This window comes from Carya illinoinensis, chromosome 4, assembly GCF_018687715.1.
Source record: "Carya illinoinensis cultivar Pawnee chromosome 4, C.illinoinensisPawnee_v1, whole genome shotgun sequence".
In the NCBI taxonomy this organism is placed as follows: domain Eukaryota; kingdom Viridiplantae; phylum Streptophyta; class Magnoliopsida; order Fagales; family Juglandaceae; genus Carya; species Carya illinoinensis.
This window is the reverse complement of record NC_056755.1, coordinates 12734019-12750315: the sequence shown is the minus strand read 5'-3', so window position 1 is coordinate 12750315 and position 16297 is coordinate 12734019. Positions and strand designations below refer to the sequence as shown.

The 16297-nt window shown below is 35.9% G+C and overlaps 1 protein-coding gene across 1 annotated transcript; it reads left to right on the top strand.

The window, feature by feature from the left end:
- Positions 1-3818: 3818 nt before the first annotated feature.
- On the top strand, positions 3819-4337 carry LOC122306249. Its single transcript, XM_043118683.1, has one exon. It carries the CDS (start codon positions 3819-3821, stop codon positions 4335-4337), a length of 519 nt encoding a protein of 172 aa, XP_042974617.1.
- Positions 4338-16297: the final 11960 nt, after the last annotated feature.

Sequence of the window (16297 nt, the reverse complement as noted above, 5' to 3'; positions counted from 1 at the left end):
TATTGAACCTTTTATAGCCTTCTTGGATGCTTGTATCTGTGGATGTCATATAAAATAGTAAATGTTTATGGGTCCCTCCTCTTACGATTATTACCAGTTTTTCTCCTGTTTTGTTCTGACAGAAGGAGGTAGCAGAAGCCACGTCTGAAGATTTTGAGGCTGAAAAGAAACTGAAAGATCACATCACTATATATATGTATATTATGTATAGTTTTTTTTTGTGGATATGGTAGGAAAAATTTTGTTACAAGTACTTATTAACTATTAATTTAATGTAATTAATTAAAAAATAAATTTTATTAAAAATAATATTAATTTAAATTTTGAGATATATATAATATCAAATGTTCAAGTAAAATTCACTTACGACTAACATTAAATATTATAGACTCGATCGGTCTATTTTTCATAACTGCATATTTAATATGATGAAATGGCACGTTACAAGTTCATTTCATGAGCCCATTAAAAAGCATATAATATATCTTAGAGTCAATAGCTGGTTACTCCGTTAGACAATTGGTATCATACCAAGTGATCAGTTAATTTCATATTATTTTGAGGTCTAGATGGATGAAAGGCTCGGGAGTTTCTTGATGATAATTTACACTAAGAGCTCTAATATTGGTTTAGACTTTAAAATAGAAAGCATTCAATTTTTAATGATGAATTATAGACTATTTAATTGAAGTGGAATATGGAAAGTCAATAAAAATTCAAAATGATCACGACATATATATTGAAACTAAATATCATACATGAGCTGAGAAGTTAATTGGTCAAGTATTTCAAAATGACATTACAAATGATCTTAAATATAGCTAGTTTATGGTGGATAGTGTTACAGTTATTTTTACGTATTTTTTATACATTTTATTGATATAATTGGTTAAAAAAATTATTTTATATTAAAAAAATAATACAGCCAATCATATTAATAAAATACGAAAGAAGTACATAAAAATATATGCATAAAATTTTTGTATGAGATATTGCAAAAAAGTGCATACCATTAGCAACAATAGTAGGTTTATAGGGAATATTACTTTTTCATAATATAATTAAGGGCCATTATCCTTTCATATCATGTATAGATTAATTATAAGGAAAACACTACTATGTCCTCTACCCTTGCCCCCTCAAAGTGATTGTTGGTCACAATTTTATTTTTATTTTTTTATTTAATAATTAAAGAAGTAATTTTAAGTATATTGGTGTATTTTTAATTTTTTAAAATATTTAAATATATTAAAAAATGTGAAAGAAAAAAAGAAAAAAAAAACTACCTAACGGTCAGCTTGAACGGTGCACTCTGAGCGATAGAGTAGCACCACTCTAATTATAACAGAGTAGTACTTAATTATAAAATATGTCTTGCATTACATCAATTTCTGTGAAATAAGCTGGTTGGCTACTTTATTGATTACAGTACACTCGTAAATCCTACAATCTTCAAGTAATTAATAAGTCAAGAAAAAAAAATATTTTATTTTATTTTATTTTTTCCATATTCCCTAATAATAAAGTCAAGAAGAATGCTGCATTATTGCAACACTGTTAAGATACATTGTAACTTATGTATATCAAACTGCATGGGGTTCAATTAATTTCAGTACTTTATATATATAGTTGAGAAATTATATATATAATTTATGAATTTATAAGGCGTTTCTATACCACACATAATTTAATTTAAAACATAAATTTTAAAATTTAAAATTTATAAATTAAATTATACTAAGTAGATAGTCATGTGTGATGCAGAGGTTTTATAATAACATTTCTCGGCTAAAAGTCTAATAACCAGTCTAATAACTTGATGGCTTACTTTCCAATTCTCCAAATGAAGATCCAATTTTATTGAACTTTAATTATATGTTTGGATAGATAGAATCGGGAAGAAATTTTAATTTGGTTCTTTAAAATCTAAAGATATCCTTCATCTAGAACATGTTTAAAGTCAAAACCAAAACAAACTTTTTAAAATTCAAACCCCAACCTAAATACAAATTCTTTTATTCAAGAATAGCAACGGAATCGAATTGTTTTTGTCCATGATCGATCGATCGGTCAATGCCTTTGATTTTGTTGTCCACTGTTGGACCTTTGGTAATGGTGTCTTGGGTCAGGCCGCTATCTAATTAGAAAAATATTACAAGAAAATCTTACACCTTAAACTTGAAATGATAATACTATATATTACACTCTTATTTTATTTTTATCTTATTATATAAGATATGATATATTTATTATTATTAGATGATAAAAAAATATATAATAAATAATCATATAATAATAATAAATATATCATATCTTATTTAATGAGATGAAAATAGAATAATAGTATAGTATATAAAATATTTTAACGATTAATTTATCATTTTATTATAAAAAATTCTATACATCATATTATTATATCATTTTTATTATATTAAGTAAGATGTAATATATTTTTTTATTATTTAATAATAATAAATATATCCTATCTTATTTAATAAAATAAGAATATTATCGGTACACTTTCGGTAACTAATTATCTTTACTTTTTGCCCGAAAATGGAAAACATGTGCTTGCCAAGCATTGGACCGGCACTCGGGAATACTTCAACAGATCAAAGGCAGATTGAAGAACAATTCTCTTTTGAGTTTTACCGCCTAACTTGAATGGTTCATGCAGCAATAATTTGCCACGTAGGCAAACCTTTTTGGATAAGGGATACCCAATAAATAGTCACTGACATTGGACTCATCCATATCCTATATATAAAGTAAACAATCAGTTGTCTTTTTGTTTGTCAGCTTGTAAGTAAGCTTTCCCAATTCCCATAGTCGGGTTGGAAACACGGCCAAGGAGAACTCTTTCTAGGCAGAGAAATGTTATTTTTTATTTTTTTAATTATATATTTTAACTAGTTATCAATTTAAATAATTGATATGAGAAATAATTTAAAAATAAATTTATTGGAAAAAAATCGTCGAGATTTATTAATTTAGAACACTTGCATTGGCTTGACTAAAATTGATTTTAACCAAATTTAGTTAACAAAACACTTAAAACATCCTCACATTAAATTAGACATTTCTATATAAATTTAGACATTAATTATCGTAACTTACCAAATATGTGGGTGTATAGTAACTTAGCCAAATACCATAATATTCATTTTTTATTCCTCAAATCAAATATGTTGGTGTGTTTTGTCATTAAGAAATTTGGTTCGATCTATTATCATTAAATATAAAATGTAATAAAAATAAATTAATTAGTTAATATTAATCAGAATATTAATTATTAATTTAATTAGAATATAATTATTAATATTAATTTATTATTTAATAAATGTGATAAATATTAATATTAATTTAATTATAATATAATTATTATTAACATTTAATTGGTAGAACCTACAAAATTAATGTGATAAAAATAAATTAAATAAAAAATTATTAAATTAATAATATTTTATTATTATATAGAGAGTAAATAGATAATCCAATATAGGGATTGGATTTGAATGGAATAGACAAATATAAATTCATATGATATTAGCTAAAATTTGAATTTACATTTGCCGATTAAATGAGAACGCTATTAGTCTGATCTCATCATGTATTTATTCACTTGTGCAATGAAATATACCTAGTGTAAGATTCTCCTTAAATAAGTCAGAGTCGAGACTAACAAATAACAAAAGTTGAGAGATGAGATGCTAATTAGAATAATTTGGGTCCTTCTTTCTCTGTTGAGAAAGTAAGGTTTTTTGTTCCTTGTTTTAGGAAACGAGGACTTTGGTCTCAACCTAGTCTAAGTATAGTGCATGGCAATAAAAGAGGACGGATTGTCACAAAGATGGGAGAGTTTCCATCTCACTGAAGGTGAGAATGACGTGATCCAAATTTCAGAAGATACAATTAAAGGTTCAAATACAAGAGGAGAACACTGCTTGATGGCTCTTCTTGTATATGAAAAAGGCTATAATAGAGATGCCTTTAAGGCTACTATGTCAAAAGTATGGAGGTTGCAGGGATGCGTGGTTTTCAAAGAAGTTGGTGATAATAGATTCATCATGGACTTCCAATATCAAGTTGATAAGGACAAGGTGCTACATGGCAGGCCTTGGTTTTTTAATTGTGCACTTATGGTGATCCAGGCTTTTGATGGTGGGATGACAATTAAGGATATACCTTTCTCTCATGAGCCTTTTTGGGTGCAAATTTATAATTTACCATTGATAGCAATGACTCATGAAGTTGGGATACAAGTTGGAAGGAGAATAGGAGTAGTGCATGAGTTGGATGTAGACAAAGAAGGGTTGGGATGGGGAAAGTGCCTTTGAGTTCGTGTAGATGTAGAATCATCAAAGCCAATGATGAGAGGTACAATACTCAGCATTGTTGGGAAGAAATTATGGGTGCCTTTTAAATATGAAAGATTGCAGAATTTCTACTTAAGTGTGGAGTGGTGAAACATCTGGCTAAGGAATGCTCTTTTGCTAAAAATGAATCAAAAGAGATGGATGGCTCAGTCCAACAGTATGGCCCTTGGTTGAGGGCACAACCTATGAACTCATCTATTTTCGATGCAAGAAAGTATAGAGGAGAAAGAGATTCAGGTCATTGGTAGTTGTCAAATTCAAGCAGTGCAGGCAATGGTGATCCAAAGGAGAGGGAATGTTATCTAGTTGCAGTTTTTGGGGAGCCAAACAAGGAATTTTCTAGAGATAATTTAGGTAATTCATTCTCAACATCTCCTTTTTTTTTTGGCAAAAAATGAAGGCAGTTTCAAAATTCAAAATAAGGATAAGCTTAAGGGCTATTGATCTCTTAATTCTTGGATTGAGCCTAATACTGTTGTGAATGCTGATAATTATAGAACTATTGGGGGATTATAGATTCTGTTGATTTTTTGAATAACTTGGATAATGAAGATAATATGGGATCAAGCGGTTGTAAAGTGACATCCAATGCAAAATTTAAGGATAATCAAATGATGATATGTTCTGAGACAGAATTGGAAAAATTTGATGTGGTAGTTTCTAAGAAGACTAGTGTTGGCCCCTTAAAAAAATCTTCATGAAAAAGGAGAGCTAGGGGAATAGTAGTTTCTGATAATGCAGATGTGCGTGGAAGTAAGGAGGGAAGGAAAAGAGGTGTTAGACAGATTAATTCCAATTTTACAAGTTCAAATGGCAAAAGATCAAAGTCAGATGATTGTCCTGAAAATTGTTTTTCTCAAAAACTCTACCAACAGCAATGAATTGCCTAAGTTGGAACTGTCGATGGCTTGTGAACCCTTTAACAGTTCAAGAAATTCACCTATGGGTGAAAATTAAGTGCCCAGATTTTGTTTTCTTAATAGAAACAAAATGCAAAATAGATAAGATAGAGTTATAAAGTAATAAACTGGGTTATGTTAGTAGCTTTATTGTTGATAGTAGGGGGCTTAGTGGAGGATTAGCTTTTTTATGGCATAGCTCTAGTAACATAAATATGATCTCTTATTCTAGACATCATATCTCTTTGATCCTGAATTGTGATGAAGATGACAAGCAGGTTATGATCATAGGCCTCTATGGGAGTCCCTATACAAATCAAAGGGAGGGGAGTTGGAGATTACTACATGAGTTGAAACCATCAAATAACAAAGCTTGGCTTTGTTTTGGTGATTTTAATGAAATCATTCATCAAGATAAAAATGAGGGGTCTGCAGTAAGATCATACCAACAAATGGAGAGATTTAGAGAAGCAGTAGAGGGATGTAGGCTAAGTGACCTTGGGTTTCAAGGTAACAAATTCACATGGAGTAATAATCGTGCGAACATTTCATTCACTAAGGAGAGATTGGATCGAGCGTTTGCTAATTTAAATCTGTCTTTAATGTTTGAATTCTCTAGTGTCATTATACTCTCTGTTCAATCATTAGATCACTCTCTTATACTGGTTAAGTTGAATTAGCAACATATTAGAAATGTGTAAGGTAATAGGTTATTTAGATATGAAGCAAGCTAGGATAAGAGGGAAGAATGTAGCAAAGTTTTAGAAGAAGGTTGGCATAAAAAGGGCAACTTTGTAACATTTTGTTGTCTATTACTAATGGATTACAGATGTGCAAGAAGTCTCTCATACAGTGGAATAAGAAGTCTGGTAGCAAGAGTAGAGGGTTAATTCTAAAAAAGCTTAAGGAGATCTCAAAGCTGCAAGAGATAAATAAAGGTGATCATGGAGCTATTAATAAGAAGACTCAAAAGGAAGTTGAAGGCTTTTTAGAGAAAGAAAAGACACAGTGGAAACAAAGGGCCAAGCAGAGATGGTTACAAGAAGCCGATAGAAATAGTAAATATTTCCATGTGTGCAAACCATAGAAGGAAAATAACAAAATTAATAAGATTAAAAAGGATGATGGTTCTTTGGTTACTTTGGATTCAGAGATCTCAGAGTTGTTTCAAAACTTCAATCAAGGCTTGTTTTCTACTTCATATACTTCTGGAATTTTAGAATGTCTAAATGCTCTTATGCCCAAAGTTACAGAAGGAATGATTTCAAGGTTAATAAAAGACTTGTTGCAGAAGAGGTTAAAGAAATTGTCTTTTGGATGAACCCCATGAGTTCACCAAGTCCAGATGGGTTTAATATTGGTTTTTATCAGACTCATTGGCATATTGTTGGTCAGGATGTTTGTAGAGCAGTTCTTGATTTTCTTAACAGTGCAGATGGAGATTTGAGTATCATTAATGACACTTATATTGTGTTAATTCCAAAGAAGAAATGATCAAAGTAAGTATAAGATGATAGGCCAATTTCTGTGTGCAATGTGATTTATAAAATAATTTCTAAGGTTTTAGCTAACAGATTGAGAAAGATACTGCTTGAGATTATGTCCCCCACTCAAAGTACTATCATCCCAAGAAGATTGATTCTAAACAATGTTATGGTGGCTTATGAAACTATGCATTCAATGAACTCGAGTTGAAGGGCAAGACATGATATATGGCCTTAAAGCTAGATATGAGCAAGGCTTATGATAGGGTGTAATGAGAGTTTCTTCAAGCAATTATGCCAAGCTGGGGTTCAATCAGAAATGGATTGGTTGATGTTTAAACTCAGTTTCATATTCCATTTTGCTAAATGGTTCTCCTCAGGTCAACTTCAAAGCTTCTAGAGGGCTGAGGCAAGATGATCCCTTGTTACCATACCTCTTTATACTTCGTTCTAAAGCATTGAGTGCGATGTTCAATCAAGCTGAGGAGACTAAAGCTATCACTGGTATCTCTCTTGATCGAGGATAAATTTGCATTAATTAATTATTTTTGCAGATGACAGCTTATTATTTTGTAAAGCTAATTCATTGGAATGGAGCAACATGATTGGACTACTAGAATGTTATGAAAAAGCATCAAGGCAAAGACTCAATAAGGAAAAGACTACAAATCAATTTAGTAGAAATACAAGAAGTGACGTCAGGGAGATTATCTTGAGTATTGTTGGGGTAAGATCTTCATCTTCTTATGAGAAATATTTGGGGCTGCCTGCTCTTATTGGTATATCAAGATTCAAAGCCTTTTATGGAATACTGGATAGAGTTAGAAGTAGGGTTAGCTGTTGGAAAACCAAGTTGCTGTCAAAAGCAGAAAATGAGATTCTATTAAAGGCTATGATCCAAGCATTGCCAACTTATTGCATGGGGGTGTTTAAACTTCCCAGATCTCTTCTCTACAAGATTAATCAAGTAATGAGACAGTTTTGGTGGAGTTAACAACAAAATGAGAGGAAGATTCTTTGGGTGTCTTGGAGTCAAATGGGTATCACCAAGTCAATTGAAGGCATGGGATTTAGGGATTTGGAAAGCTTCAACTTGGCTCTACTTTCGAAACAAGGATGGAGGTTTCTGTAGAATCCAAAAGCTTTGGCTAGTAAAGTTTTTAAACTGAAATATTTCCCTACAACCTCAGTTTTAAAAGCTAAGTTAGGTGCTAATTCATCTTTTATCTGGAGAAGCATATTTGTAGCAAAGAAGTTGGTGGAAGAGGGCTCTCTATGGAGGATTGGGAGTGGAGATCAAGTGAGGATATGGCAGGATTGATGGATCCCCTAGCCTTATTCTTTTAAAATCCAAAGTAAGCCTGCAATATTGGATATTGATACAAGGGACCATGTTCTCATTGATCTAGTTACTAAAAGTTGGAATGTTCATTTGATAAGAGATTGGTTTTCAAGCGGAGAAGTGGAACTGATTCAACAGATACCAGTTAGCTGCTTTAATTTTCTAGATAAGTTAGTGTGGAGAGGCAGTTTGAAAGGCATGTTTTTAATGAAAAGTGCCTATCATATACAGAAGGAGATGAATGAGAGATGGAAAGGGCAATGATCAAATACTAGTTCAGATAAGTAGGTGTGGTCTCTTTTATGGAAGTTAAATATTCCTAATGCTACCAAAATTTTCATATGGAGAGCTTGTTTAGAATCTCTGCCAACAAACTCAAATTTTTTCAAGAGGAGAGTGTTATATTCACCAGTATGTTCTTTTTGCCAAATCGAGGAAAATACAAGCCTACATGTGATTTGGAAATGTACATTTGCAAATGATGTTTGGTACATGGGATCAAAAAAGTTGTAGAAATATGGATTATCAGTAGTTTGTTTTCTGAACTGGATTGTTGTAGAAATCTCGAGTAGGAATAAGTGGAGGAAATTGTCACTATATAGCCTAGAAGATCTGGCATAGAAGAAATAATTTTCTGTTCAAAGGGACTTTTATTCATCCAACAGAAGTTATGGTTCAAGCAATGAAGATGACAACAAATTTTCAAGAAGCAAATAAAAAGGAGAGTAGCAATGTGATAGTCTTGAGTTCAAACAGTGCTAGTTGGGAACCACCTCCTCAGGAGATCTATAAAGTAAATTGGGATGCAGTTTTGAGTAGAAAAGATGGTAAGGTGGACATTTGGATTATAATAAGATATCATGAAGGACATGTAATTGCTACAAAAAGGATGAAGGAAAGGTATGCTCAAGATTCTCATATATATGGCTGAATTCTAAGTGGCCTATCAAGCTGTACAGTTTGTTCTAGAGATTGGAATTAGAAAGATTATTCTTGAAGGTGATGTCTTAAGTGTTGTCAATCTAATATGAGAACTTGGACTCATTCCATTATTTGAGGGCTATTAATTGGGACACAAAAACTGTTCTTGCATAGTTAGAGTATTGGAAAGCTATACACATCAGAAGAGGGTCAAATGAAGTTGCAGATGCACTAGCCAAGAGTGCACTATGATGAAATCAACCCAAGTGTAAGTGTAAGTGTGAGTGTGAAATGAGTTTGGGTTTGCAGCCACCAACTCATTCTCACCCACCACCACCCACCACCACCTACCATAGTTAGGCCACCCACCCTCTCCCAAGTCAGAAGAAGCTGCAACAGGTGGGCTGCTCTTCTCCTATAAATAGAAGAGACCTCTGATGATAAATGCAGTGGGTGAAGAGGAGGAGGAGGAGGAACGTGAGAAAGAGAAATAGAATTTCTAGAGTGTTTTGTAAATCTCTTATAAATTCTATAAAAGAGGCTCCAGTAGACGTAAGCAATTTGCTGAACCACTTTAAAATTGTTTTGTGTGATTTTCGGACAGATCGAAGGCACAAAAATTGGTATCAGAGCTCTGGTTCGAGCTGTCCGAAAATTCAAGTTGCTCAAAATCAATTTTTGACAACTCCAGGGTGTTCCTCGTGTTGAGATGAATCCGTTGCCGCAAACGGAATCGAAAACGGAGGTCGGAGTAGCTCACACGCGCCCCTAGAAAATCCGCGCGTGCACTGCTGTCATCCACGCGCCCCCACGCGCGTCGGAGGAAGAAGACGACTGAGCCACACGCGCCCACGCGCCCTCACGCGCTCTAGAGGTTGAAGACGTGAGGCGGACACGGGCCTCACGCGCCCTACAAAGGTTCAGCGCGTGACTGACACGTGCCTCACGCGCTCCCCACGTGCAGACAGTGCTGTAGCGCGTGTAGTACACGCGCCTACTCGCTGCCCACGCGCCAGACAGATCACAACCGTCCATTTTTCAGATCCAATTTCGGCTTGATCTAAGCCATTCGGAGTCCGATTTCAACAATCAAATAGTGCTTTCCTACTATTTGGATCGTTCTGGACTCATCCGTACGGTTAGAATTTTGAAATTTTAAGTCTAAATTTTTTAAAATTCAAATGGAAGGATCTGGAAGAGACAGGAGCTCTGAACATGCTAGTAGCTCGGGACGTCGGTCCACTGTGTCAAATGCCAAGTTTGAAGTTGAAAAGTTTGATGGAACAAGCAACTTCGGCATGTGGCAATGTGAAGTCATGGACGTGTTGATCCAACAAGAGTTGGATGTTGGGTTGGAAGGAAAGCCAGATGATATGACTGATCAGGATTGGAAGAAGCTTAATACTCAAGCTTGTAGTACAATCCGATTATGCCTCTTACCAAAGAAAAAAAGTATTTTGTCATGAGAGAGACAGATGCTAGGGTACTTTGGCAGAAATTGGAGGATAAGTTCATGAATAAGAGCATTGAGAGCCGTTTGCACTTGAAGAAGAAGCTCTTCAGATTCCAATTTCGTGAAGGTATTTCAATGTCTGAACATCTGAATAATTATAATCAAATTCTTGCTGATTTGTTAAATTTGGATGTTAAAATCGAAGATGAAGATAAGGCTTTACTACTGTTGAATTCCTTGCCTGATACATATGAGCATTTAATTACTATTCTATTGTATGGGAAGGAAAAGATTAGTTTTGAAGATGTATCTAGCTCTTTAATTAGCAATGAGTACCGGAGAAAAGATAAACAGGTACACCAAGATACATCAAGTGAAGCGCTAACAGCAAGGGGGAGACCACAGTCAAGGTATCCCGGAAGGAGGAAAGGTTTTCATTCGAAAACTCGAGCCACATCACGTGGTTCATCAGTCGGCAGAAAACTCGCCAGAGACGAGTGTTCCTTTTGTCACAACAAAGGACACTGGAGGAAGGATTGTCCCAACTGGAAGGGACAACAGCAGAATCAACCCAACACAGCCAATGTCGTGGACAGAGATGACGAGTCAGATTTTGCCTTGGCAAGTTCATCATCCATTTGTCGTTCAGATGAATGGATTATGGATTCCGGATGTACCTATCATATGTGTCCCAATCGGGACTGGTTTACTGACTTCACAAAGATTGATGGTGGAGCAGTACTTATGGGCAATGATAGTGCATGTAAGACTCAGGGAATAGGTAGCATTTGGTTAAAGCTGCATGATGGCAGCGTCAAGACTCTGACAGAAGTTCGGTACGTTCCAGACTTGCGGAAGAATCTCATCTCACTGGGATCTCTGGATTCAAAGGGATTCAGAATCGCCATTAAAGACAGAACTCTCAAAGTACTAATGGGAGTTCGGGTGGCAATGAAGGGTTTGAGGCGAGGAAACTTGTACTTCTTGCAAGGAAGTACTGTTGATGGAAGAGCTTCCACAGGCTGTGAGAAGCTAGATGAGACTGATGCCGACACCACCAGTCTTTGGCATATGCGTATGGGACACGCAGGAGAAAAAGCTTTGCAAACACTGGTAAAGCAAGGCTTACTCAAAGGTGCCAAGACATGTAAACTATCTTTCTGTGAGCACTGTGTATTGGGGAAGCAGAGGCGGATCAAGTTTGGAACCGCAGTACACAATACACAGGGAATTCTTGACTATGTGCATTCCGATGTTTGGGGACCTACCCAAAATGCATCTTTGGGAGGTAAACATTGGTTTGTAACTTTTGTTGATGATTATTCTCGTCGTGTGTGGGTGTATACGATGAAGAATAAAGATGAAGTGCTGAAAATCTTCCTTGATTGGAAGAAAATGGTTGAGACTCAGACCGGCAGGAAGATCAAGCGGCTCAGATCTGATAATGGAGGTGAGTACACTTCAGACCCCTTCATGGAAGTATGCCAGAGAGAGGGAATTGTCAGATACTTCACGGTACCAGGTACACCGCAGCAGAACGGTGTGGCAGAGCGAATGAATTGTACTTTATTAGAGAAAGTGCGATGTATGTTGCTGAATGCTGGATTTAGTAAATAATTTTGGGCTGAAGCTGTGACCTATGCATGTCACCTCATTAACCGACTACTAGCAGCTGCCAATGACAGAAAGACACCCATTGAAATGTGGAGAGGTAAACATGCTACTGACTATGACTTTTTACACATTTTCGGATGTCCTGCTTACTATCATGCTAAAGAAAGTAAGCTTGATCCTAGAGCCAAGAAAGCAAAATTCTTGGGCTTTAGTATCGGTGTAAAAGGGTATAGACTCTGGTGTGTAGAGTCTAAAAAGGTAATCATCAGTAGAGATGTTACATTCAACGAATCTGAGATACTTAAGTCACATAAGCATAAAGATTCCAGTGAAGGCAGCAGTGATGGTGAAACATCAGATGATTCACAGAGTGTGAAGTTTATTTCAAAGAAGTTGGGAAAGCATGGATAAGATGAGGTTGATAATCCAGTCACAGTACCTCCAAGTCAACCTGAGTCAATAGCAACCAACAGACTGAGACGAGAGAAACGTGTACCGACACATTATTCAGACTATGTGACATATGCATTACCAGCTGAAGGGGGTGAGATCCCAACCACTTATAGAGAAGCCGTACAGTCCAGTGAACAAGTTGAATGGACAAAGGCGATGAATGAAGAGATGGAGTCTCTTCACCAAAACCAGACTTGGGAGCTTGTGCCGCTTCCAAAAGGAAAGAAGACAATTGGCTGTAAGTGGATCTTCAATCAGCAAGATGATCAAGCTGCTAAAAATGGAGTGCGATACAAAGCTAGGTTGGTAGCCAAGGGCTACGCTCAGACAGAGGGAATTGACTACAGTGAAGTATTCTCTCCTGTTGTGAAGCATTCATCCATTTGGATATTGTTAGCTTTGGTTGCACAATATGATCTTGAGTTAGCACAGCTTGATGTAAAGACAGCTTTCTTACATGGTGATCTGGAAGAGGAGATTTATCTGTCTCAACCAGAACGATTCAAAGAAGCTGGTAAAGAAAATTGGGTATGCAGTTTGAAGAAGTCTCTTTATGGCTTGAAGCAGTCACCTCGGCAATAGTACAAGCGTTTCGACCGCTTTATGTTGGATCTGAAATACACTCGTTGCCAATACGATCATTGTGTATATTTCAGAAAACTTGCAAATGGATCTTTCATTTATTTGCTTTTATATGTAGATGATATGTTAATTGCATGTAAAAGTAAGGGGGAGATAGATCGCTTAAAAACTCAGTTGAGTAATGAGTTTGAAATGAAAGATCTAGGAGAAGCATGAAGAATACTGGGAATGGAGATCAGCAGAGACAGGGTGAAAGGTACAGTTCACCTTACTCAGAAACAGTATCTGAAGAGAATACTGCAACGATTCAACATCGACTCGAAGACGAAGCCGGTGAGTACTCCTATGGCCCCATATTTCAAGCTCAGTGCATTGCAGTCTCCTAAAATCGATGAAGAGCGGGACTACATGAGGAATGTCCCATATGCAAGTGTTGTTGGAAGCTTAATGTATGCCATGGTGTGTACACGACCTGATATCTCCCAGGCCGTTAGCTTAGTTAGTCGCTATATGCATAATCCTGGAAAGGTTCATTGGCATGCGGCTAAGTGGATTCTACGGTATATTGCGGGGACCGTAGATGTTGGTTTGACATTCGAGAAGAGTGAAGATAGTCTAGTAACTGGATATGTTGACTCAGACTATGCAGGTGATCTTGACAAACGTCGATCGACAACTGGTTATGTGTTCACTATGGCTGGAGGACCAGTTAGTTGGCGATCAACTTTGCAGTCAACAATTGCACTATCATCAACTGAGGTTGAATACATGGCTGTAACAGAAGCCGTGAAAGAAGCTATTTGGTTACAGGGATTGGTAACAGATTTGGGCTTTGAGCAGCAAGAGGTTAATGTTTACTGTGACAGTTAGAGTGCAATTCATTTGACCAAGAATCAAGTATATCACTCTCGAACAAAACATATAAATGTCAGATTTCACTTTGTACGTGAAATATTGGAAGAAGATGACATCAAACTTCAGAAGATTGGCACTGAAGATAATCCAGCAGATATGTTGACGAAGGTCGTTACAGGGATTAAGTTCCAACACTGTTTGGACTTGATTAGTATTGAACACTGCTGAGCACCCTCGGGTGCATTGGAGCGTATTCAATAGCAGAAGTCTCTCATGTCAAAGAATGTGGTGCATTCATTTGAAGAATGAATCAGTTTGTAAGCATCCTGATATGGCACACTTGGGTGGAGGGGGTAATTGATGAAATCAACCCAAGTGTAAGTGTAAGTGTGAGTGTGAAATGAGTTTGGGTTTGCAGCCACCAACTCATTCTCACCCACCACCACCCACCACCACCTACCATAGTTAGGCCACCCACCCTCTTCCAAGTCAGAAGAAGCTGCAACAGGTGGGCTGCTCTTCTCCTATAAATAGAAGAGACCTCTGATGATAAATGCAGTGGGTGAAGAGGAGGAGGAGGAGGAACGTGAGAGAGAGAAATAGAATTTCTAGAGTGTTTTGTAAATCTCTTATAAATTCTATAAAAGAGGCTGCAGTGGACATAAGCAATTTGCTGAACCACTTTAAAATTATATTTGTGTGATTTTCGGACAGACCGGAGGCACAACACACTAGGAATATCTGAATAAATTGTTGAGTTAGAGAGTTGTCACTCCTGTATTCTTTCCCTCATTTGAGGTGCTTTGCCCCGTTTGGTTTCCAAACTGCACTCTACTTTAAGAATAAATCTATTTGCAGTCCCCGAACGGGGACTGCTTTGCAAACCTAAATGAAACGCTGTGTTTCATTACAAACTCAAAGACATCCAAGGTCTTCTGACTTTTAGAGAAATTTTCCTTCCTCAAATGAAATTTCTCTCCCCTCGCCATTCGCTGTCGTCGTCGGACTGCACATTGGAAGTTTTTTTTAACCAAGAATTAGTAGGGGCCACTCCTCAATTTCCTGCGCTTCAAATGGAGGGTAGAATGCTAGACAACCTGAAGAAACAGCTTGCTCTAGCTGTGAGAAACATCCACTGGAGCTATGGAATCTTTTGATTCATCTCAGCCAAACAACCAGTACTTAATTTTTTTCCTTCCTGTAGTTTCGGAGTTAAATATTGTTCCTAAAATCTGTATAAGTTCATATAATGCGGATACCGTGCTGCTAAAACTGAGTAAACTTGTAATCTGCTTATTTAGTTTTGGTGTGGATGCTTCTATTTTCACTCCAAACAATATTTCAAATCAAACCAATAGATTTGATTTTTTCACATCAACAGATTCATTTAATCAAACCAAAATGGGAAGTTATTAAAACAGAGAACCAAACCGATGGGTGTCGATGGGTAGTGGAGGTGGAGGTTGCCGATGGGCGTTGATGAGGAGGTCGTCGGCTGAGAGGGTGCCGATGGGCAGTCGATGGCACTCTGTCTTTTGAAGACCAGAGGAGGGAATGTGCTCTTTCTGATTTCTTTTTGCTCGTGCAAGTTCAATGACTTTTTGGTCATTTAATTGATATATACGTGCGGACTGCAAAAGAGTCCCAAAACCGGGACAGTATGTAGCACGTCTCCTACTTTAAACTCTTTCAATCATCCAAACATTTCAATTAAACTACGACCATACGAAAATCAAGTGGGTTTAACTGTAGGTGATGTTGACAACTTTTTTCTTCTCTCTCTTTTCGACTGACAACTTTTTTCTTCTATTTTTTATTCTCTCTAATTTCTCTCTCTCTCTTCCTTCTCGTGTTTCTTCTTTTGCCCAATTCCTGCATAAATAACTTTTTTTTTTTTTCAAAAATGTCCCTGCAAGTTTGGCGCATGGGAGACAAATACGGTTAATGAATAGTGATAAATTTTAATAATTTTACAATTTTTTATAAATATATTTAAATTCATCCTAACATTTAAATATATTTTAAAACACATTTTAAGTAGGTCTTATAAAAGTCACAAATTTTGATATGTACAAGCAAATTCACGTGCTGATCTACATATTAATATTGTAGCATTCATATTCAAAATTCAAATTGACGCAATTTTCATTAAAATACCAATCACGTTAGATAGATATACGTATTAGTGTGCAGATTTGCTTATAATCGTATTTTTTTAAAACTCACTTAATCATCTTAATTTATTACTATTCATAAAGAATTTAGATTAACTTAACTCAACTTAAGGTCCAAACGCAACCTTAATTAATGAAGATATT

What these genes read in the sequence shown, in the direction of transcription:
- LOC122306249 (XM_043118683.1), top strand. Translation starts at nt 3,819, where the DNA reads ATGGCAATAAAAGAGGACGGATTGTCACAAAGATGGGAGAGTTTCCAT.